General features: G+C 37.2%; 2 protein-coding genes and 1 long non-coding RNA gene across 3 annotated transcripts; 1 reads left to right on the forward strand and 2 right to left on the reverse strand.

Annotated features, from left to right (window-relative positions):
• Positions 1 to 4,783: 4,783 nt before the first annotated feature.
• On the reverse strand, positions 4,784 to 11,197 carry si:ch211-229d2.5 (zona pellucida-like domain-containing protein 1). Its single transcript, XM_048161421.1, has 10 exons — positions 11,064 to 11,197; positions 10,754 to 10,974; positions 10,300 to 10,484; positions 9,448 to 9,520; positions 9,258 to 9,355; positions 9,090 to 9,170; positions 6,072 to 6,240; positions 5,870 to 5,978; positions 5,736 to 5,756; positions 4,784 to 5,640 (listed from the first exon to the last, which is right to left on the reverse strand). Exons 1-10 carry the CDS (start codon positions 11,155 to 11,157, stop codon positions 5,501 to 5,503), a joined length of 1,191 nt encoding a protein of 396 aa, XP_048017378.1. The 5' UTR covers positions 11,158 to 11,197; the 3' UTR covers positions 4,784 to 5,500.
• LOC125249188 lies at positions 6,116 to 19,246 on the forward strand. The gene is made up of 4 exons (XR_007180509.1): positions 6,116 to 6,253; positions 11,046 to 11,245; positions 14,473 to 14,699; positions 17,940 to 19,246. It is a non-coding gene; the product is annotated as an uncharacterized LOC125249188 (long non-coding RNA).
• On the reverse strand, positions 14,505 to 21,674 carry zpld1b (zona pellucida-like domain containing 1b). Its single transcript, XM_048161420.1, has 11 exons — positions 21,538 to 21,674; positions 21,303 to 21,416; positions 20,176 to 20,396; positions 19,666 to 19,847; positions 19,433 to 19,505; positions 18,977 to 19,074; positions 18,584 to 18,664; positions 18,183 to 18,354; positions 17,981 to 18,086; positions 14,941 to 14,970; positions 14,505 to 14,668 (listed from the first exon to the last, which is right to left on the reverse strand). Exons 2-11 carry the CDS (start codon positions 21,406 to 21,408, stop codon positions 14,505 to 14,507), a joined length of 1,233 nt encoding a protein of 410 aa, XP_048017377.1. The 5' UTR covers positions 21,409 to 21,416; positions 21,538 to 21,674.
• Between the last annotated feature and the right edge of the window lie 657 nt (positions 21,675 to 22,331).

Below are 22,331 nucleotides of genomic sequence, written 5' to 3' on the forward strand. Positions count from 1 at the left end.
AAAGTTTTCAATGAAATCTTTCCCTCAAGAGTAATACATTCATGACTTTAAAACATATTAATTAGGATTTATAACAGTGGTTGCAGCAAACTATAAATTGTTGTCTATTTACTGTTAGGTTAAAACTGACATGCAAGTGCAGTTCGCTGTTAAAATTGTACTGTTGTCCCGATTTACGATCACCCAGCTGTGGTACGTCACCCTTCATGCCTTGCCTCTGGCTAGGCAACACCTCTGACCGCACCACACAAAGATCTGTAGGCCTACGTTGTTGTATTGTAATGTCTGAACGTGACCATTAATAACATAGTTGTAGGCATCCAGGGATTTATATGCCCGTAGCTTTTCTCGGCTGTAAACACTTGGTGACTCGATGAGGTAAGTGTAGATGTCCGGTCACTCCACCCTCGGCAGCCCCGTCAAGTCTTCATGCCACTCCCGTGGCCGTATGGCATACGGGTCAGGCAGCCTGCTTCCATCCGCGAGAGTTAATTTACAAAAATAGCTGTTACGGTCCCGCAGAGTCAGTGACTGTACATATTCGGACAGTTCCGAACCTTCTTCTGCATCCATGTTTAATAAATCCCTCCTAAAACGTGCTAGCTTACGCTTGTCAACATTGCGTCCAGCGCCTCTTTTTTCCTCCAGCTAAGCCCCGCCCACCAGGAAACGTTGCAATGTTTACAAACTTTTGCAGAGAAACCATAGACAGTAAAAGAAATGGACACAGCGACCCCATTGGAACTCAATTGAGACAAGTGAAGCCCATTTTTTTAGCGATTTTTAGCACTTCCGTTTCTGACGCGCAGACTCAAACTAAGCTTGATGACGTCAGCAACCTGTCTGACAGATGTAAATCTTCTAGTAGCTGTGCGTGCAAACTGCCATCGTTAATCTTGCAGAGACGGCGAGCTTGAGCGGGGTTTCTTTGGCGTGAGTGAGCAGGAGTAATTATTCTGATTAATTATTTTGTATAGTATTTTAAAATGTAACGCCAGTACGCCATATTAAGTTAATGCATACTATTGCCTGCGAGCTTCTCCTCCTGTCTGTACGGTAATTTCTCTACTGTGCGACAGAGAGTCGAGTGGTTATGACGCAATCGTTAGCCTATTTTTACAAAAACTGTTTCTACGGGGCCATAATGTAACATAGAAGGTAATGGAGCCCTTTATACATTGTCGTGTATCTTTAGAAATAAATAATGGACAAATTGAGTCTTTAAACGCCTCAGATGTAAAGTTATTTGCTGTCAAAGTGACGCCAAAATGAATGGGAGTCAATGGGATGGCTAACGCAAGTGAAGTTCTGCTACAAGATGGCGGCACGCGGCCGACTTCAACTTCCGGTCGACTTCCTTGGGCATATATGGCATCGCTGTTGAAGAATAATTAGCTGGTGAAGTGGATTTACGTGTTGTAGAGTTAACAAAAGTTATCATGAGCATTGTAATGTTTAAAGCGGGTGTCTTAACAAATGTCAGTAGAACGGGAAGATTTTAAAATGAGCAGTTCATTCATAAATACATAAGATCGCTGTGGAAATACAAGCCGGAAGTCAAAAGACAACGAGCGCAGCGCTGAAAAGGGGCGGGGCTACATAAGGTCTATAAGATCGTTACAAATCACACCATGTTGAAAAAGACCTTGTTAAAATCACACTTTGGCAGTTTAGCTTTTATGTGTTCTGAAAAAAAAGGAAGCGGCGAAAAAAGAAGGGAAAAGAGCTCGCAGCAGTTTTAAGTTTTAGCGCCATGTCGCGTTGATTTCATGTTGCATTTTTATTGGCTGGTCAGTAGATGGTCTAACCAGCAAACACACTGCGTGATGATCTGACACTGAAATTATCGAAGGCTATCTTTGGTTGCAAGACCGGGAAAACGGCCGTCTTTGAACCTCAGACCTTTCTTCATCTTCGGAACACAAATTAAGATATTTTGATGAAAGGACTGGTTGATAAACAGCAATAACCACCACTTTTAAGGTCCAGAAAGACATCATTAAAACAGTCAACGTGACTACAGTGGTTCAACCTAATAATTTTATGAAGCGACCAGAATTTTTTGCTCAGAAACAAAAACAAAAATAACGACTTTATTCAACAGTATCTTCTCTTCTGTGTCATTCTCATTCGCTGTTTTCATCCAGCGCGTCCAGATTCTATGCAAGCGGCAACCTCCCCCAGTTTCTTGTGAAGCCAATATGGAAGTGACTTAAACTGTGATTCATTGACTGGCCGCTAGGGACAGGCTGCAGAAGAGAGCAGAATCTCATTGAGTCCCATGTTAAAATGGCCAAGTTTACAGCAGAAAAAAACATGTTTACAGTCTGGTTCAAATTGTGGTTTTGGTCTGTATATCTAATTTTGCCCTTCATGACAACTCTGAGGGGGGTGAACTTTTTTTATAACTCAACCGTTTAAATTATACTAAGCCTTAAAATTCTGCATAATTAAGGGCGTGGTCACTTGAGTGACAGGTATGCCGCTGCTGTCTGTGAGCCGTCATGTTACCTCAGCTAATTCCTGAATTTGGCATCTCAGCCGTGTTTGTGCTTTTTTCTCTCTTTTTTTAATACAATTATAAAATATGGCTTGCTGCATTAATAGTCAAGACAGATGTGCATCTGTGTAGATGTGCTCGCATGCGGGAGATAAACAGAACACACGTTGTTGGATCGTCTTGGCATTGGCTAAAAGTTCCTGAGATTTACTACAATGACAATAGCAGGAGGATATAAAACACCGACAGCACTGCTTGGCTATTATAACTAAAACTGCTGCACTATTTTGAAAAATTATACTTTGGACACGAGCTCATTTGTTTGTGAGATATATACGATCACAGACAGTTTTACAACATAAACGCCGCTCAGATTGCATTATTTCTTGAAGAACGATGATGGTGAGCAGATCATTCAGAAGAAATGTGATGCAAACAATGGATAATATATCAATATTTCATGGATTTAACGCTTTCGTGGACAAAAAAGTACTGTGTTTTGTTTTGCAATGGACATTTTACCCAAGTGCCACGGATTGGATTCATCTCGCGATCTCTATTTCATTATAAAGGTATGAAGTTCCGTTTGATTTTTTTTGTTGCATCTATATCTTATAAAATAAAAAATAAAATAAATAACAACATAGATTGACAGTAAACCTTTAGAACTTTCTAATGATATATCTTGTTATCTTTATTAATATTTTAGATGGTAAGATAGATAGCTAACATGGTCACGTCGAGCTAGGCGGGCGTGGTTTCAGCAACCAGTCACATGGGCTACTACCATGTACCGCCTCTTTGCCCATTTTCACTTATCTGGGAGTGACGTGCGGTCACGTGCTGCTTAGATGGCAGCGGCCTCATTTTCGCTTCAAAGTTGCTGTTCAGAACTCTATGGGTGACGTCACGGACACTACGTCCATATTTTTTTACAGTCTATGGTTCTATGTCAGAACGCGACTCATTATTGGCCGGCTCCTGCATCAGCATCACACGCATGCCGTGTGCTGCTCACGTGTGCAGCTTTGGCCAAGGCATTCGTACATAAACAAGCCTTCACTGTGCTTACGGCGTTAATTGCGTAAGGATAATGACAGGGAAGAGAAGAGATTGTTGAATAAAGTCGTTATTTTTTTGTGTGTTTTTGCGTACAAAAAGTATTCTCGTCGCTTCATAAAATTAAGGTTGAACCACTGCAGTCACGTCAACTATTTTAACAAAATTAGTACCTTTCTGGACCTTGAAAGTGGTGGTTATATTGTTGTCTATAGACAAGTCATATACCTCTCAGATTTCATCAAAAATATCTTAATTTGTGTTCCGAAGATGATCGAAGGTCTTACGGGTGTGGAACGACATGAGAGTGAGCAATTAATGACTTGTGTACTTACATTTTCATTTTTTAGGTGAACTAACCCTTTAACATTTGTAATAGGTGTGCCCTCATAGTGATCACGTGACCCTATCAACCATAAATGGATAAGTGAAAGAAAAAAAAAGGTTTGACAGAAAACCAAGTCAAGTCACCTTTATTTATATAGTGCATTTTACAATGCAGATTGTGTCAAAGCAGCTTTACAGTGATAACAAGTATATAATTTTGGCTGCACAGCAGCTCTTAAAGAAAATGGTGTCATTGTCCAGCTTAAGTAAATTCAGTATTGATTCATTCCGTTGTACGAATCAATAGTTAATAATTTAGTTAATTTATCTATATTTAGCACTGGAGTCATCATCCAGCTCAGTTCAGTTCGCATACAAGGGTGTCAATGAACGCAGATCAAAACATTGTTGAGTATCAAATGTCAAGTGTCCCCAACTAAGCAAGCCAAAGGCAAAGGCAGCAAGGAACCCAAACTCCAACAGGTGAAATCAGGTGACAAACAGGTGTTAAAATGGAGAAAAAAACCTTGGGAGAAACCAGGCTTAAAAATCAAGTGAAAACCAACTATAAAAACCAACCATAAAAACCAACTATACCGGTTATAGTCCACACAAATGGCTGCACTAACAGTATGTGTATGTACTTAAAAAATAATGTAGGCCTATTTGTTTTGAAACACCACAGACTACAGATTTTCTTTGGTTTAAGCCTCAGTTGTGGGGGTTTAAATCTAGAACAGTGTTTTGTAAAATTTGCTTTGAGATAACCACAAAGAAACAGCACTTTTGCAACATGACTAAGATTATTCTGTCTATGGACAATGTGTTGTTCTTTCAAATAACGGTGAGGCTCCCTCTAGTGGTGTTGCATGTGAACAGGAGAGGAAATCATCAAAATTGTTTTCACAATTCTACAAGCCTTTATTGCATGCAATAAGAGTAAAAACTCAACAAGTACAATTCAGAAACAATGTGATTCTTGAAAACAAACAGGTTCCATGAGACCAACTGTCTGAATTTGTAACATATTACATATGCTGAAGTGTCCAAAATAAAATAAGCAAAAAATCCCTTTTCCAAAATGACACTTTCCTTCTTCATTAATAAGATACAAGTGTGCTAAATCAAAGCAAGGCTCTTCATGCAGCAGTTAGTATAACTTTATGAAGCATGTTTCTTTCACCTGTTCTTTTAAAGCTGTCAGTCCTAAAGCCTTGAATCCTGCTTTAATGTGGCACAACTTTAGCACAGATTCATTATGATAAATAAGTTTTATCCACACAAAAATCTCCATAAACAAGCATTGCTCCCTTTTTAGTCCTCTTTCTTACAGCAAATGCTTCAGCCTGTACATATTTTGCTTTAAAATATAATGTAGAAATCTGAAGTATATAAGTGTAAATTAATGAATATATTCAGCAATTTTTACTTAAATAATAATAATTTTTTTGGTTGCATTATTTGCATTTCAAATGACAATCGTGTTGTCTGATATGCCGACAGTTTTTATTTTAAAAAGTCAAATATTTATAATATTATGGATCCCCAGTTCCCACCTCCACCAGTGCTGTTTTTACTTGTCCTACGTGAAAAGAGCTCTGGGATCGCGGACAGTTAACGTAGCATCCTGAGTTTGCGGTAAAATGACACGGCCATGAGGGCGGCAACGGTGCCCACAATGACGAGGACAGCCAGAGCAATGCCCAGTCCTACAGATGCCCCATTCCCACTGTCCTTCTGTGCACTGCTCAGGGCTGTACAGGAATACACGAGACAGCATGTTATTACCAAAACTACTTGTTTTCTGGCATTCTTCTGTAAATGAATCACATTTATGAGGGAGACTTACCTTGTTCCTTAGTAGTAAGAGCTGAAAGAAAGAACAATTATGAGTTAATATCCGACTATATTTATGCTTCTTGAAATAATTGTTTCCATCAGTATCATAAATTATGACAAGGATCAGGTAGAAGAGAGCCATACGGGTGTCTGCTCGAGTCCTAATAGGTCCTGAGGTGATGAGAGTGGTGTCTGAGAGGCCATCCGTAATTGTTGTTGTCTGTACCTCTCGTCTCGCCCTCACGTTGCATTGCTGATCGATGAAGAGGGAATGAGGGTTAAACAAAACAGCAGGACACATTTAGCTCTATTTGAACATTCTGTGCATTCTGACAGATCATTGTACCTTGAACTGTGCGCAGGTGCTGGTTTCACAAAGCCTGGTGATGCAATGGAGGTAGTAGGTGGAAATGGTCTGGTTCTGCTGCTCGATAAAGCGGAAGGCTGGGAAGCTGAAGCGAGCCCTCTGACTGTTTCCATTCTCCAACATGGTGGTGAACAGATCCTTCGAGCACCTTTTGAGAAAAGGTAAATCTCAAGTATGTTACACACTCTAAGAAAAGCCTGTAAAAACAGGGCCCAATGTACTGTGTTAAAGGGTTAGTTCACCCAAGAATGAAAATTCTGTCATTTATTACTTACCCTCATGCCGTTTCACACCCTTAAGACCTTCGTTCATCTTCGGAACACAAATTAAGATATTTTACTTGAAATCCGATGGCTCAGTGAGGCCTCCATAGGAAGCAATGTCACTTCCTCTCTCAAGATCCATAAAGGTACTAAAAACATATTTAAATCGGATCATGTGAGTACAGTGGTTCAATATTAATATTATAAAGCGATGAGAATATTTTTGGAGCGCCAAAAATAACAAAATAACGACTGCCGATTTCAAAACAAAGCTTCAGGAAGCATCAGAGCACAGTGAATCAGTGGCCGTTTCTCAATATGCGTACTTGTCTGTACTTGTGTTCTTGTGGACTTGTGAAACGTCATCAGTCGCTGTCCAAGTACTGTTCGCATCTAGCCAAGTTCAGTTCAAATCCCCGGATGTGTTCTTGATCTGCCCCTTTTATCGAGGATGCATCGAGAGGTGACTTGTGCAGACTTGAGACAGCCAAGTATCCCAGAATGCATCTCGCACTAACCAGCAAGCGTCATAGTAAAGGAGAAAACCCGCATAATTTAAACGTTACTGTTATTATGTCATGATTTGTAGTGTTAAGAGTTTTTCAGGCGAAAATGTGCGGGTTTAAAGCTCAAATTTGTGGTTTATTGATAAAGATTGCGCCTTTCTGACAATTTGATCTGACGTTGTCGGAGTTGTGAGATCCAGGCGATCACCGGACGCTCAGCGCTCATGTGCCCAGCCGAGAGCAGCCTTACCTCGGCTAGTCCTTCTGACGTTTGCCGCTGCCTCCGTTTTGGCTGAGAGCAACGTGACGTTTCATAATTTTATATATGGCTATTTAACTTTTGTATTCTACTAAAGCGCTGATTTTGTACGCTTGACTGAATTGTTTGCTTTATTTATTATTGTATATTCTTACCTTTTATAACGGCTATTATTGATCATTAAAACTGACATAAACAAATAGAGACATGGTTTTGTGTTATAGCCTATTTCATTTTATTACAGTGAAGTTAATCAGAGTATGCACAAATAGTATTACATTTAATATTTTTGAAATATATACGAAAAGAGGCAGGGTTGTTTAATATTTCGTTTTGTTATAAATATATGCAGACATAGCAGATAATCAATCACTCGTTGCCTGAGACTATTAATATGTTTTTGTTTGTTTTTTAAATAAAACGAAAAGAGGCAGAGTGGTGTTTTATAACAAATTTCGTTTTATTGTTGACTAAAATACACATACAGAGATAACCGGAGAAGCCAGAGCGAGCTAAGTGACGTTACAAGAACGCTGCTGTTCCATTTGCAGAATCACCGGACTTGTGTTCTCCCGTCCACGGGAGTTCGTTCTCCTGAGTAGAACTTGCCAAGTCCCAACTACCAAGGATGCGAGTTCGAAGTTTGCGAGCTTGGTTTTGAGAAACGCCTAGTGTGTCGAATCTGCCCTTCGGAGCGCCAAAGTCACGTGATTTCAGCCGTTGGCAGTTTGACACGCGATCCGAATCATGATTCGACACACTGATTCATTTGTGCTCTGATGCTTCAAGAAGCAGTGTTTTGAAATCGGCCTCACTAAAAAAGTCGTTATTTTGTTATTTTTGGCGCTCCAACAATATTCTCGTCGCTTTATAATATTAATATTGAACCACTGTGCTCACATGAACCGATTTAAATATGTTTTTAGTACCTTTATGGATCTTGAGAGAGGAAATGACATTGCTTCCTATGGGGGCCTCACTGAGCCATCGCATTTTAACTAAAATATCTTAATTTGTGTTCTGAAGATGAACGAAGGTCTTACGGGTGTGGAACGGCATGAGGGTAAGTAATAAATGACAGAATTTTCATTTTTGGGTGTGAACTAACCCTTTCCAAAAATCCAAAAATTGTACATATTGTGCCTTTAATACGAAGGAATTTTCTGAATTGATTTTACCCATATGTTGAATTGCGCATTTTGTTGTGTTTTAGGGTTGAAAGAAATGTCTGAAAAATTATCTGATAACCCAGGTGAAAAAAAGTACACTTCTGTACTAATGTACTTAAAGTACTCTATTTTCACACACTAATTTTATACTTAACATACTAAATATTCTTCTTTAGTACTTCTTAAGATAATCTTAAGAATATCTCAACTGTGCTATTTTGAGACACCATGAAATATGAACTAAAATGTGCTTTTAATATACTATTTCTGTTTTTAAAAAATGTACTTAGTTACCACTTGGTTCAAATGTACTATAAGTGATGTCTAAATACAATTTTTAAATAAAGAGATAGTATATTAAAAGCACATTTTAGTTCATATTTCATGGTGTCTCAAAATAGCACAGTTGAGTACACTTAGATATTCTTAATATTATCTTAAGAAGTACTAAAGAAGAATTTTTAGTATATTAAGTACAAAATTAGTGTGCGAAAACAGAGTGCTTTAAGTACATTATAGAAGTGTACTTTTTTTCACCTGATAATGTCCTGGCAGAAAATTACCAGTTAGCTTTTCCATTTTTCGAAGGATTTATTTCTGACCAATGAATTTCCGTGGCTTTATCCAGTTGTTGTTTTTTTTTATCATTTTGTAAAAAACAAACAAACAAACAAAAAAACATTCTAATCGATGAAGTATTCTTAAAATTAATATATTTTATTTTGTCAAATATAGAATTTCTATAATGTAAAATAATTAATATTTTTAACATGACTTTTTGACCTTTATTTTGGACTTACGGGACAAACAGATTGAAAAAGGTTGAATTGGAGGGTAGGGCTGAGATAGAGGCATAGCATCGATCCAGCAGAACATGATACCTGTGGAGGAGGAGGACAGAATCAGTCAATACCTACATAAACTAATAAAGGCATTTCATGCAAGAACCATCAGCAAATGTTACTCACTGTGAAGTCAGGTTTGCTGCTATGACTTGCACATAGATTCTGGTTCTGAGCTCAATGCCTACAGAAGGGATAATGAGTGGAGTAGTGTAGTTTTCTTCCTAGAGGCACAATTAAAATTTGGGTTCAGGGACAGAAAACTATTTGACAGAGTATAGAAAAAGCTACAGATTTTGGAAATTTGTGTTTGTACTTTGAAGAGCTGCATGCTTAAAGTGCTGATGAAGCTTCCATTGTTGTCCTTCACTGCAATGGAGGAGGATGACCTGTAGAGGGAGGAAACGTTGCATTTTACAAGTGCCACATAGTTCAAGTTTCTTGTGTTTCCATGGAATAATTATTCAGTTAACAAGCTGCATTTTCAGATGTTTAGTGTGTGAGTGTGAAAGATTTTTTAAAGTTTATAAATTTATTTGATTAAAAATATATTAAAACTGTAATATTGTGAAATGTTATTCTAATTTAAAATAACTGTTTTATATTTTAGTATATATTAAAATGTAATTTATTCCTGTGATGTAAAGCTGAATTTTCAGCATCATTACTTCAGTCTTACGTGTCACGTGATCCTTCAGAAATCATTCTAATATGCTAATTTGCTGCTCAAGAAACATTTACTATCATTATCGAGGCTGAGAACACTTGTTCTGCTTGAAATTTTTGTTGAAACCATGATACATTTAATGTAGTCAAAAGAATAGCATTTATTTGATAGAAATCCTTTGTAAAATTATAAATAAGTATATAAATATTCAGACACTTTTGATCAATTTAACTGAATCCTTCTTTCAAAAACATTTTAACAGTAGTGTATGTCAGAACATATGTGGGTCATTACAAAAGTTACAGTCTATCAACCTTTGCTTCTGTTTCTGTAAATATGTAAACAACTGGCCTACGCCTTTTAGCTAATTTAAGTGGGACTCCAAAATTCTCAGAATTTTGACTAGATAAATGACTAGACTGGGAGACCAAATGGCTGGTTTAATATTTTTTATTAATATTTCAGCAGGATTAATCTATTAAGAGAGTTAAAAGATCTTACACATCAACTTGTGTATTGTTGATCAGGTACTCGAGTGGATATGCACAGGAGTAAAAATACTTCAGCTCGGCGTTGTAGGTCACTGTTCCAGTTGTGGGGTCAAAAGATCTGACCACCCCACTGATGTTGACCGTCTGGATGTTAGAGAAGTCCGAGAAGACCCCGGTCCCTGGAGCGCTGGTGGTCTACAAAGGGAGACAATACAATGAGAAAGACTTTCACCGAGAGAGAGAACTAATTACAGAGTGTTATGAATTCTGTTCAACAAGATGATGCTCTCAATGAGAGTAGGAGTAACACTGCCCCCTATTGGTAACCACAATGTTTGCTGGCTTGGGCACTTCTCAACTCGTCAGACTCCAAGATGAGTTTTTTGGTTTAAACTTCTTATTATTATTGTTAGGGAAGACTTAATAATCAATGCAAATACATTTTAAGATGCAGTAATACTCACGCGGAAGATGCTGCCGCAGGCGTCTAATTGTCTAAGCGGAAAGCTGAAGCGCACGACTGGAGGAGTTGCAGTCGCATCCAGTGTTCCTCGACACAACGGATCATTCGCAATTTGATTCAGAATCAACAAGGACTCGTTATAGCCAGTGTAAATGACCGGGCAAACCTGGATTGCCAAATTTATAGATTCAGTCCCACAATACACTGCAATGTCGGTGTACTCTGTAAAACAAAGACAAGCTCTCTAATGTCTTTCATATAAAACTGATTCATTATTTTTGTTTGTTTAAAAGCAATTACAGTATTCATACCTGGACGCCTGAAGGAAGATCCACAGTCAGAACCAGAAAGAGCCAGGTGGCCTTGAACCATCGCACCCAAAATCAAGAGGCTGAGTAGAACCATGTCAGCTATCTGCTCTTCATAAATGTCCAAAAAACGACCAATAAATGACCCTCTGCACCCCAGAGAAAATCTTGAAGAGCTCCTGAAGGTATCCTTACTGTTAAAGATCCTTTATCGTCTCAAAGCGTCTGTTGGATTAACTCTGACAGGCTTCAGTCTGTTCTTTATATATATATATGTGCGTGTGTAGGAAAGTTAGTTAGAGCACTTCTGCAGGATTGGACCAAAACAAGGTCATTTGCCATTTGGTATGCTTGTTTGAGTTCTCAAGTACAATTCACTTTTGTGGATAAGGTACCATCACCTTGAGGCAAAACTTGAAACCTTACACATCACCTTTAAAGTTAGACCATAAACAATGACCACTGTCTTTGTCATCTTGTACATCCTGAAACATATTAACATGTAATTTAATAAACTATGTACAAACTCCTTTGAAGAAACACACAATATGTGGATGGTCTCGTCTTCTCTCTTTTGACCTAAATGTACAAATCTGTCAGTGTAACCTCTGACCTTGGATGCCTTTTAGGAGGTTTGTTACCTTAAAGGGTTAGTTCACCCAAAAATGAAAATTCTGTCATTAATTACTCATCCTCATGTCGTTCCACACTCTTAAGACATTCGTTCATCTTCGGAACACAAATTAAGATATTTTTGATAAAATACGTTGGCTCAGCTCAGATAAAATACAAAAGCTATTAAAGATATATTTAAAACAGTTCATGTGATTACAGTGGTTCAACCTTAAGTTTTATGAAGGGACGAGAATATTTTTTGTGCGCCAAAAAAACAAAATAATGACTTTATTCAACAATATCTAGCGATGGGCGATTTCAACACAGTACTTCATGAAGCTTTGAAGCTTTACGAATCATTTGTTTTGAATCAGTGGTTCAGAGCATTTATCAAACTGCCCCCAGTGGTGAACCATTGAAATTTCGAAACACTTATGACGTAATGAAGCCTCGTTTACTGAAATCACGTGACTTTGGCAGTTTGATACACTTTCCGAACCACTGATTTAAAACAAATGATTCGTAAAGCTTTGAAGCTTCATGAAGCAGTGTTTAGAAATCATCCATCACTAGATATTGTTGAATAAAGTCGTTATTTGTTTTTTTGGCGCACAAAAAGTATTCTCGTCACTTCATAACATTAAGGTTGAACCACTGTAGTTACATGAACTGTTTTAAATATGTCTTTAGGGGCATTTGAAAGTGTTAATTGTCTTGCTGGCGATGCAGGCCTCACTGAGTCATCAGATTTTATCAAAAATATCTTAATTTGTGTTCCGAAGATGAATGAAGGTGTGGAACGACATGAGGGTGAGAAATTAATGACAAAATTTTCATTTTTGGGTGAACTAACCCTTTAAAACCCTGAAATCTCACGTGTGATGGTTCATACACACCTATTTGATGATTGTGACAATGATTGTCAAAGAGATATGCTGAAGGGATTCATTGTGGAACACAAAAGATTTACTTTGTCCCCTGAAAGGCAATGGGGTCCAAAGCAAAATTGGACACTACTAACATACAGTTTGGAACAACATGAGGGTGGTAAATGATGAAAATTTTTTATTTTTGGGTGAACTTTCCTCTTGATAGTGTTCAGCCTACAAATGACCAATAATTTCTAAAGCTTTTCTGGATTCTTGTTGTGCTTCTATAGCATGTCAACAGTGAATGAGGTGAAATATTTGACTGGTAAACTGGTTGTAGACTCTAAACTGGGTTACGTTTAATGTGATAATGAGGTACAAAAATCACTGAAAATACCAATGGAATTGTAATATGAACCTGTCAGCTGAGCTACCTGGGAAGGACAACACTTTTTCTGATTAGAGTTAAATCAGGGTGTTGGGTGTTGGCCTTCTTCTATTGTCAGCGACACAAAACCATGGAAAATGGTACAGACCTCATTATAATATGATGCTGGCCATGACGTACTCACTTAAATTTGTTAGTGAGGTCTTTGCTCTTATGCGTATGTAAGGTCCACAGCATTGTTTTACTAAGATAAGAAATGAGAGGGAGAAGCACTGCATCAGATATTTTCTGGCTTTTGACTCGCTGCAGTAATCTGGGATTATGTTGAGAAAGGATGCAGATTGTGGAGATCTACAGTGGCACTGTGAGAATTAAAAGGGTGGTTTGTGTCTGTTAAATGTCATTTGTCGTGGCTGAATAAAAAATATGGTGTGAATTTAGGTACACATAAGGAATATGTTGCAGATTATCTGTAAAACTGATACAAATGCAGACAAAAGATCCAAAAGGAGTGAAATTTGGATACATTTTTATATTACACATATTAAAAATGTCCATTACATGTAGCTGACAAAATCTGTTCAGGAAAAACATCAGGTTGTACATATATACAATTTAAATAAAGTAGCTAAAATGAATGTGAAACAGGTTATAATAGCATCTCAAGGAAAAAAAAAAACTATAAAATGTACATCTAATATATTTTAAACTGTACCTTATCACACAAATGAAAAACAAATGAACAAAATTGTCCAGGTTAATTTTCAAAATAAGGTTTTAACTGAATCTGTGGCATATTGTTTATTTACAACAGAAACAAATTAAAATGGACGTTCATTGCGCAATATTTTCTGTGGTATATTTAATCTGTTGCTGTCAACTAGTATTTAAACAGGAATATTTAATTAAGACCTCTGTCTCATTTTTTCTTTCTTTGTTTACGCATCGCCTATTCTTAGTCCACTCATTGCACACACACACATGCAAACACAAAACATCATAATCATAATATAATTATAATAAGATAAACAAAAATTAATATTGCAAATAATCTGCAATCATCTATATGTGAACAATCTATATTTGTTTTGTGCTCTGCACTTCAAGACATAAAGGATCACAGACCCTGAAACAGATTGAGGTATTTTAAAATGTACATTTGTATTTATACACTAACATTTTGTCAGTAAGATTCTTTTTTAAAGAAGAAAAAAATACACTTTTCTTCAGCAAGGACTCAAAATGTATACATTTATATTAAATTGATCAAAATGTATACATTTACAATGTTACAAAATATTTATTTTTCAAATAAATGCTGTTCTTTTGAACTTTCTATTCATTGAAGTATCCTGAAAAAATGTATCATGGATTCCAGAAAAATACTGATACACTGATAATATTAGGGACTATTAGATTCATATATTATAAAATGGGGAAACGTGTTTGACAAAGTAGCACAATACCAATTTTGTGACATAAGTAAACAGCACTGAAGATCTGATACAAATGCAATAATATGATCAAATATTGTTGGCAGATTTCAGTGCGCTCATGGTCCAAGAATGAAGGTCATCTGAAGCTGGGGTTCCAGACCCCTGTCAGACTAGAAGGGCTGGGCTTCCTGAGCAGCCTGAGGGAGAGGATGAAGAGTCCCAGGCTCGTCACACCCAGCACAACCACACCTGATATCAAGGCACTGGTTACAGCATTCAGATGCTGGGAGGAACTGCTCACTGCAGAGGCACAGAGAGGGGGGTGAATGGGGTAAGCAGAGGATTGTGGGGGTGAATGGGGTTGGGGGTCAGAAAACAGACAAGATGGTTCTGTAAATGGGTGCCATGGTTCTCATTTGCAGAACTTGACACTGATGTTCATTGTTTCACTGTGAAAACGAAGCTGATGTCTCACAGTAAGAACAAGTGGTGGGGTGGGTTGGGGCATATACTAATGAAAAACATTTAGCAGGCTAGTTACACTTTTTTTGACCTCTTAAGAAAAATCTTACCAAGTTGCGAGTTGTTGGTTGGTGATTCATCTGCAAAAAACAAAACACACACACACACACACACACACACACACACACACACACACACACAAGATGTATTTGCACATAGCCTAAATAAAGCATAAAAGATTTGATGATTTAAAGGGGCTATATATAAGAATTTTCATGCATTAATCACTTTTTGTATTTCCACTGTGTGACCAGCTTGTAATGAAACTTAAAAAAATGAGACCTTCCCTTACTTCCTAGATTGTCTATGAAAGCCTGTAGACTAATATCTATTTATGTGAAGGACTTGGGTCGGTTTTGCTGGGAAAATCCAAAGGATATGATTTACACACTCTCTCTCGAGAGCCTCTCTTCCGTTCTATGACACATGAAATGAATGCTTATGTTCAGTATAATGCGATAGAGCTATTCTGTACTGTAATGTCAATGTGTCATGCAAAGAAAAGAGATAAATTCAAACTGTAGTCTCACATAGCCAGGTCTGTGTAGTCTATCTCAAACATACTTTATATTCGAATTATCATAACGGTGTAATTTTAATTACAAACCCGATTCCAAAAAAGTTGGGACACTGTACAAATTGTGCATAAAAAAGGAATGCAATAATTTACAAATCTCAGAAACTTATATTTTATTCACAATAGAATATAGATAACATATCAAATGTTGAAAGTGAGACATTTTGAAATGTCATGCCAAATATTGGCTCATTTTGGATTTCATGAGAGCTACACATTCCAAAAAAGTTGGGACAGGTAGCAATAAGAGGGCGGAAAAGTTAAATGTACATTTAAGTAACAGCTGGTGGACCAATTTGCAACTAAAAAGAGCCTCTCAGAGTGGCAGTGTCTCTCAGAAGTCAAGATGGGCAGAGGATCACCAATTCCCCCAATGCTGTGGCGAAAAATAGTGGAGCAATATCAGAAAGGAGTTTTTCAGAGAAAAGAGTTTGAAGTTATCATCATCTACAGTGCATAATATCATCCAAAGATTCAGAGAATCTGGAACAATCTCTGTGCGTAAGGGTCAAGGCCGGAAAACCATACCGGATGCCCGTGATCTTCGGGCCCACTGCATCACATACAGGAATGCTACTGTAATGGAAATCACAACATGGGCTCAGGAATACTTCCAGAAAACATTGTCAGTGAACACAATCCACCGTGCCATTCGCCGTTGCCGGCTAAAACTCTATGGGTCAAAAAAGAAGCCATATCTAAACATGATCCAGAAGCGCAGGCGTTTTCTCTGGGCCAAGGCTCATTTAAAATGGACTGTGGCAAAGTGGAAAACTGTTCTGTGGTCAGACGAATCAAAATTTGAAGTTCTTTTTGGAAAACTGGGACGCCATGTCATCCAGACTAAAGAGGACAAGGACAACCCAAGTTGTTATCAGCGCTCCGTTCAGAAGCCTGCATCTCTGATGGTATGGGGTTGCATGAGTGCGTGTGGCATGGCCAGCTTACACATCTGGAGAGGCACCATCAATGCTGAAAGGTATATCCAAGTTCTAGAACAACATATGCTCCCATCCAGACGTCGTCTTTTTCAGGGAAGACCTTGCATTTTCCAACATGACAATGCCAGACCACATACTGCATCAATTACAACATCATGGCTGCGTAGAAGAAGGATCCGGGTACTGAAATGGCCAGCCTGCAGTCCAGATCTTTCACCCATAGAAAACATTTGGTGCATCATAAAGAGGAAGATGCGACAAAGAAGACCTAAGACAGTTGAGCAACTAGAAGCCTGTATTAGACAAGAATGGGACAACATTCCTATTCCTAAACTTGAGCAACTTGTCTCCTCAGTCCCCAGACGTTTGCAGATTGTTATAAAAAGAAGAGGGGATGCCACACAGTGGTAAACATGGCCTTGACCCAACTTTTTTGAGATGTGTTGATGGCATGAAATTTAAAATCAACTTATTTTTCTCCTTAAAATGATACATTTTCTCAGTTTAAACATTTGATATGTCATCTATGTTGTATTCTGAATAAAATATTGAAATTTGAATCATTGCATTCTGTTTTTATTCATAATTTGTATAGTGTCCCAACTTTTTTGGAATCGGGTTTGTACCTCATCTGGTGGCATGATGGCGATGAATTGCAAAGCTCGTACAAATAACCACATTACTATGATCAGATGCTTTCTTAACGGCTGTTTTCTCAGTGCTTTAATTTTTATTGTGTTTTGTTATTGAGAGGAAGGCGCGCAGCACATATACTCGTCTAAAAGTCCCTCTCAGCAGCGAGGATGCCGTCTGGATGTTCTTTAAAACAGTGTATAGTTGCAAAGGTATTTTTACACAGCTTTGCTGTGAGTATATAGGGGCTTGAATCACGTTCAGACTCTTGTACGTTACGTGTGCACAACTGCGAGCAAAAGCAATAGGGCTAAGTTGCTGGCTGCAGTTCACTTAACAGCCACCGTTGTCGCTAATAACAAGGGTTTCTGAATTCTACACAGCCCCTTTATAATACTTCTACATAAAATTAGTTCAAGAACGAAATTGAAATTATTAAGTAAATTCTATATTTGTACTCAATTCAAATTCAAACGTCTTAGAAAAAGTAATAAAAGTGTAATTTTTTACAGATTCAAAGGTGTAAAAAGATGTAAGATCTACTTCCAGCATGCACTGTGGCATGAATAATTAATAAGGTTGCATGGGTTTACTGTTTGCTTCTACACTGTTATTGATTTTGTTATCATGCTTGTTACTGTTATCGTGTTTTGTGTACCAAATGTTGAGGTCTGTGAGATCAGCTGCATCTCTTGTGTCTCAGACATATATTATAAGCTGATGTTGTCTCACAGAAATTAAAACATGCTTTAATGGCTGTTTGAAATATTACTATTTAATGTTTCTATATATACACTACCTTTCAAAATTTTACTTTTATACCATTAATAGTTAAATTTACTTATAACAATGACAAAAACTTGGAAAGTTAGTAAATTTTATTTGTCATTTTTTTCAGTGCATTAAACAGACTATACAGCTGAGGATTGGGGCTCTCACCACTCCTAGTGATTATGGGACCTGCGGTTATGATGGCATCCCCTGAGGATGAACCTGATACTACATGTTCATCCACAGTGTCTCTCCTCCTGCGTTTTCCACAGATCTGCCATGAGAGATATTACACTCAGTGCTCTCATTCAGTTTGGACACTTAAAATACACTATTAGCCATTAAATATTTCAGCATTAAGTCTGTTTACCGGCATTAGTATTGCACAGTCATCTGCTCGACACAGCTTTGTGACACAATGCAGAAAGACAGTGGACATCTTCTGGTTCTTATGTTTCACAAAACGAAAGACTTCGAATGCAAAGCGGCCCATTTGACTTTTTCCATTCTCAAAAACAGTTGTCTGTGGATCCTTGTAGCACCTATTTAAACACCCACCACCAAAATAAGGGCTTTATTAAACATCAAACCTGACGATAAAGTGATTACCTTCTCTCATACCCAAACAAACACACATGCAAACGTGCACACACACTCACACACAAATCATTTCCTCTAAAAGGCCTTTGTGCATTGTATTGTAGTCAGTTGAGCAGGTAATGAGGACTCACCGAGTTAATGCGCACATAATTTCAGAAAATACTAAATTACCCAAAGAAAAGGTCATAGCGTATCTCATCATTAGGGTTCCCAGAGGGGGTGGCGTAACAGTGATCCATCAGAACATTCCACCTGTGGGGAAAACATAGTCATTTCTGCTATTAATGGGAATTGAATCTCTAATCTCAAGAAGAAAAAAAGAATTAGTTAATAGGGGCTCAAGATCTGAATATTTACCCAAGAAGAGAATATTTCTCACAATTCATTTTTTTCTCATAAAATCTCACACTTACTTATACTAGTAGTAATGCCACAATTTATACTAGTAATCTGTCTTTACACAAGATAACAAAACATTTTGATGATAAATAATTTTTACAAAAAAATAAATCTATAGTGTTTCATATATAAAATATAAAACATATATTTCTCTGTATGATATACCTCCTGTCCAGATTTGTAGCTTTAACTGCAGCAAACACACGAGTCTTCAAGGACAGGCCAGACATTGGTATAGAAATCAACTGACTGAATGTTGAATCCTGTAAAATATGAGAAAGAAAATTAGCTTTACTGTAATGGCGGTCTAAGCCATTCTTCATTACACAAACATGCCATTTTTACGTTTTAATTTAACTTTGAGAACCATATACACATTTTTGTACACATCTACAATATGAAAGTGACAATAATAAAAATGTATAATCTTAACAATATCTTGTTATCTTAATAAACATTAAAAATTGAACATAAATTAAATTAAATTAAAATAAGAATTTATTTTAAAAAGTTATGACTGCTAATTAACTGTGATGATATTTATAATAATAATAATGTGGAATGACAAATGTATTTATTGCTTTAAAATTAATTTTATTTCATGAACTAGAGATCACTCACATTGTAAAGCACCAAACTGAGTGTGCTCAGGAAAGTGCCATTGTTGTCTTTCACCGATATTGCTGCAGATGAGCTGGTAAAGGAAGTTGAGATCAAAACAAGACATTATCACTGTGTATTCACTGCAGAAAATATCAGCAAATCATTGATTACTCTTGACTAAACTTGAACTTAAATAGCTGTAGAACCATAGTAGAGGGAAGTATGTTGTTATGTCAGGAAAACAGACTCACGATGCCAGCTGGCTGTTGTTGAGCAGGTATTCCAGAGGATAACTACAGCTGAATTTATACACCAGACCTGGCAGGTAACTGATGACAGTTGGAGGGTCTGGGGTGTCAATGTAGCCGGATATATTCCCCATCTGCACCATAGAGATGTTCCCATAAGCATTCAAACCTTGAGATGTAGAAACCTGAACACAGAAAGATTTAAATGTTAATCTCATTTTCACTAGGAAAATCACATTTTTGTTCTTAAGTTTGAAATCTTTAAAATCCCATGTGTTATGTTATGTTCAAATCCCGGACGAGCCCCCATTTTGTGTCCCTTTTGAACCATGGGCTGTAACATATGTAATACATACTGTAAAACAAACAGAATAGCTTGGGCAAAGGTGAAGCTGGTGGAAGTTCAGATACACAGTTCAATGATATTGCATGATTAATCATATTTGTACACCATGGTATTCACATAGTACCAAGAAACCATAATAACACCATGTAAGTGAATGTATCCCTCACCACCATCGTGTTCCCACAGGCCTCCAGTGTGCTCAGGCTGATACTGAAGAGCACAGCTGTGGGGAAGGTGTTGTTGTTTATGAAGCCTCGGCAATGGACATCTCCATGACGGCCGTTCAGTGCCAGGTCGGCATCAGTGTATCCAGAGTACAGCACAGGACAGAGGTTAATCTTTAGTGTGACTGTCTGAACACCACAGTATACACTGATATCTCTGTCACCTTGAGGGAAAGACAATACAAGTAAATGAAATGGCATCTCCACAGTGGGTTACATTTTTTCTTACAAATCATATTATCTGCATGACAATTTAAGTGCAAAGTTGAGCTAAAATATTACTATGAATTTAAACATGTCTTGTATTTGATTTAATGACAAACTCCACAAGCAAGAATATCTGACCTTTTGGAACTAGAAATATTTATTTTAAATCAATATACATTTTTCAAAATCCTAAAATTTCCATGTGTAAATGAAATCGTAAAACTCAGATTTCTAGTGCAGACTGCATATTTTGGACCCCACTATATATTATAATATTTTATCTAATATAAGGAATTAATAAACAATTTTTTTCCTGTATGACAATACATATCTATAATTGTTTTCTAAAAATAATTATTACATTTTATTTATTGATTTATTTACACAAGTTTGGGGTCAGTAATATTTTTTGTTTTTGAAAGAAGTCTCATCATGGATGAATCAAAAAAAGACAGTAAATACAGTAATATTGTGAAATATTATTACAATTTAAAATCTAATTTATTCCTGTGATGGCAAAGCTGAATTTTCAGCATCATTACTCTAGTCTTCAGTGTCACATGATCCTTCAGAAAACATTCTAATATGTTGATTATTATCAATGTTGAAAACAGTTGTCCTGTCTAAATTTTTTTTGTCAAAACTGTGATGCATTTTTTGCAAATGACTTTCAAAATGATTGTTTGTAACATTATAAATGCCTTTATTGTCTACTTTTGAATAATTCAATGCGTCCTTGCCGAATAAAAGTATTTCTTTACTGACCCTAAACTTTTGAAATCTCACTGACCCCAAACTATTTAACAGTAGTGTATTATTGTTTACTTTCTGCAACATATAAATTCTGGCTCTCGATTTCTTACCAGGGAATCTGCTGTGGTAGTTTGGATCACAGTTGTATCCATTGAATTGTGTAAAAGCTAAATGAATCCCACTGAAAAGCAGAAGAGGAACACATATCCACTCCATTTCAACACCTGGAAAAGAAGAAAAACAGACATTTTTCAAAACTTCAGTCATTACTAAAATAGTGACATAACAGTAATGTTTGATGTCTTAACTATATAATAGCATAAAGTGTTGAGATCCCTCTTTTACCTCAGTCCCCTGATGCAGGTGAGCTGTGCTCCATGCGTTTCGGCCTGCTGCCGGTGAGTGAATGGGCAGCCTGGCATCTCCACAGGGCCGCTCGCACCACTGGCCTCTACTGCGGCCAAAACAATGAGCCATTATCAGAAGCCTTCAACAAAAAGAGCTGTCCTGGACAACATGGGAAAATCCATCACAATCTCAATGCGCTGAACAAATCTTTTTTATGGAGGCAGAAACATGAGCCTCTTTTACGATTTCCCACTCGTCTCCTCATGGCTTGATCTGCCTCTGTCATCGCTCAATAATGTCTGAACTCAGTGTGGGACTGAAGGCAGGAATTATGTTTTCATCGGCGGCTGAAGTGACTAAAGGGCCTATTCTCTCTGTCAGTCCATCAGGGTTGATAGTGAGTGTGCTGTTATTGTCACTCCGGCCTCCCGGTTCCTCGCACTTAACTCAACCATAAACACTCGCTGATGCAATAGATGAAGATATAAACACAAACTGCCCATTTTTGACATTAAATAGTAAAATTGCTGCCATGTCTAATACTCTGATTTAATCAGTTCATATTTTATAAATAGTGAGATGTGTACTGAAATGCAATAGTTATTATTATTTTTTAAAGGACAAGAATCCTTGCTGAATAAAAGCATTAATTTCTTTCAAAAAACAAATATCTTACTGACCACAAACCTATGGTGTATCATTGATTACATTCTGCAGGTTGTTAAAATGTCATAAAATAGACCCATATGATTTACTTCAATACTCTGGAAATTAAAAAAATATATATTTAA

Source organism: Megalobrama amblycephala, linkage group LG16, assembly GCF_018812025.1.
Source record: "Megalobrama amblycephala isolate DHTTF-2021 linkage group LG16, ASM1881202v1, whole genome shotgun sequence".
NCBI classification, from domain to species: domain Eukaryota; kingdom Metazoa; phylum Chordata; class Actinopteri; order Cypriniformes; family Xenocyprididae; genus Megalobrama; species Megalobrama amblycephala.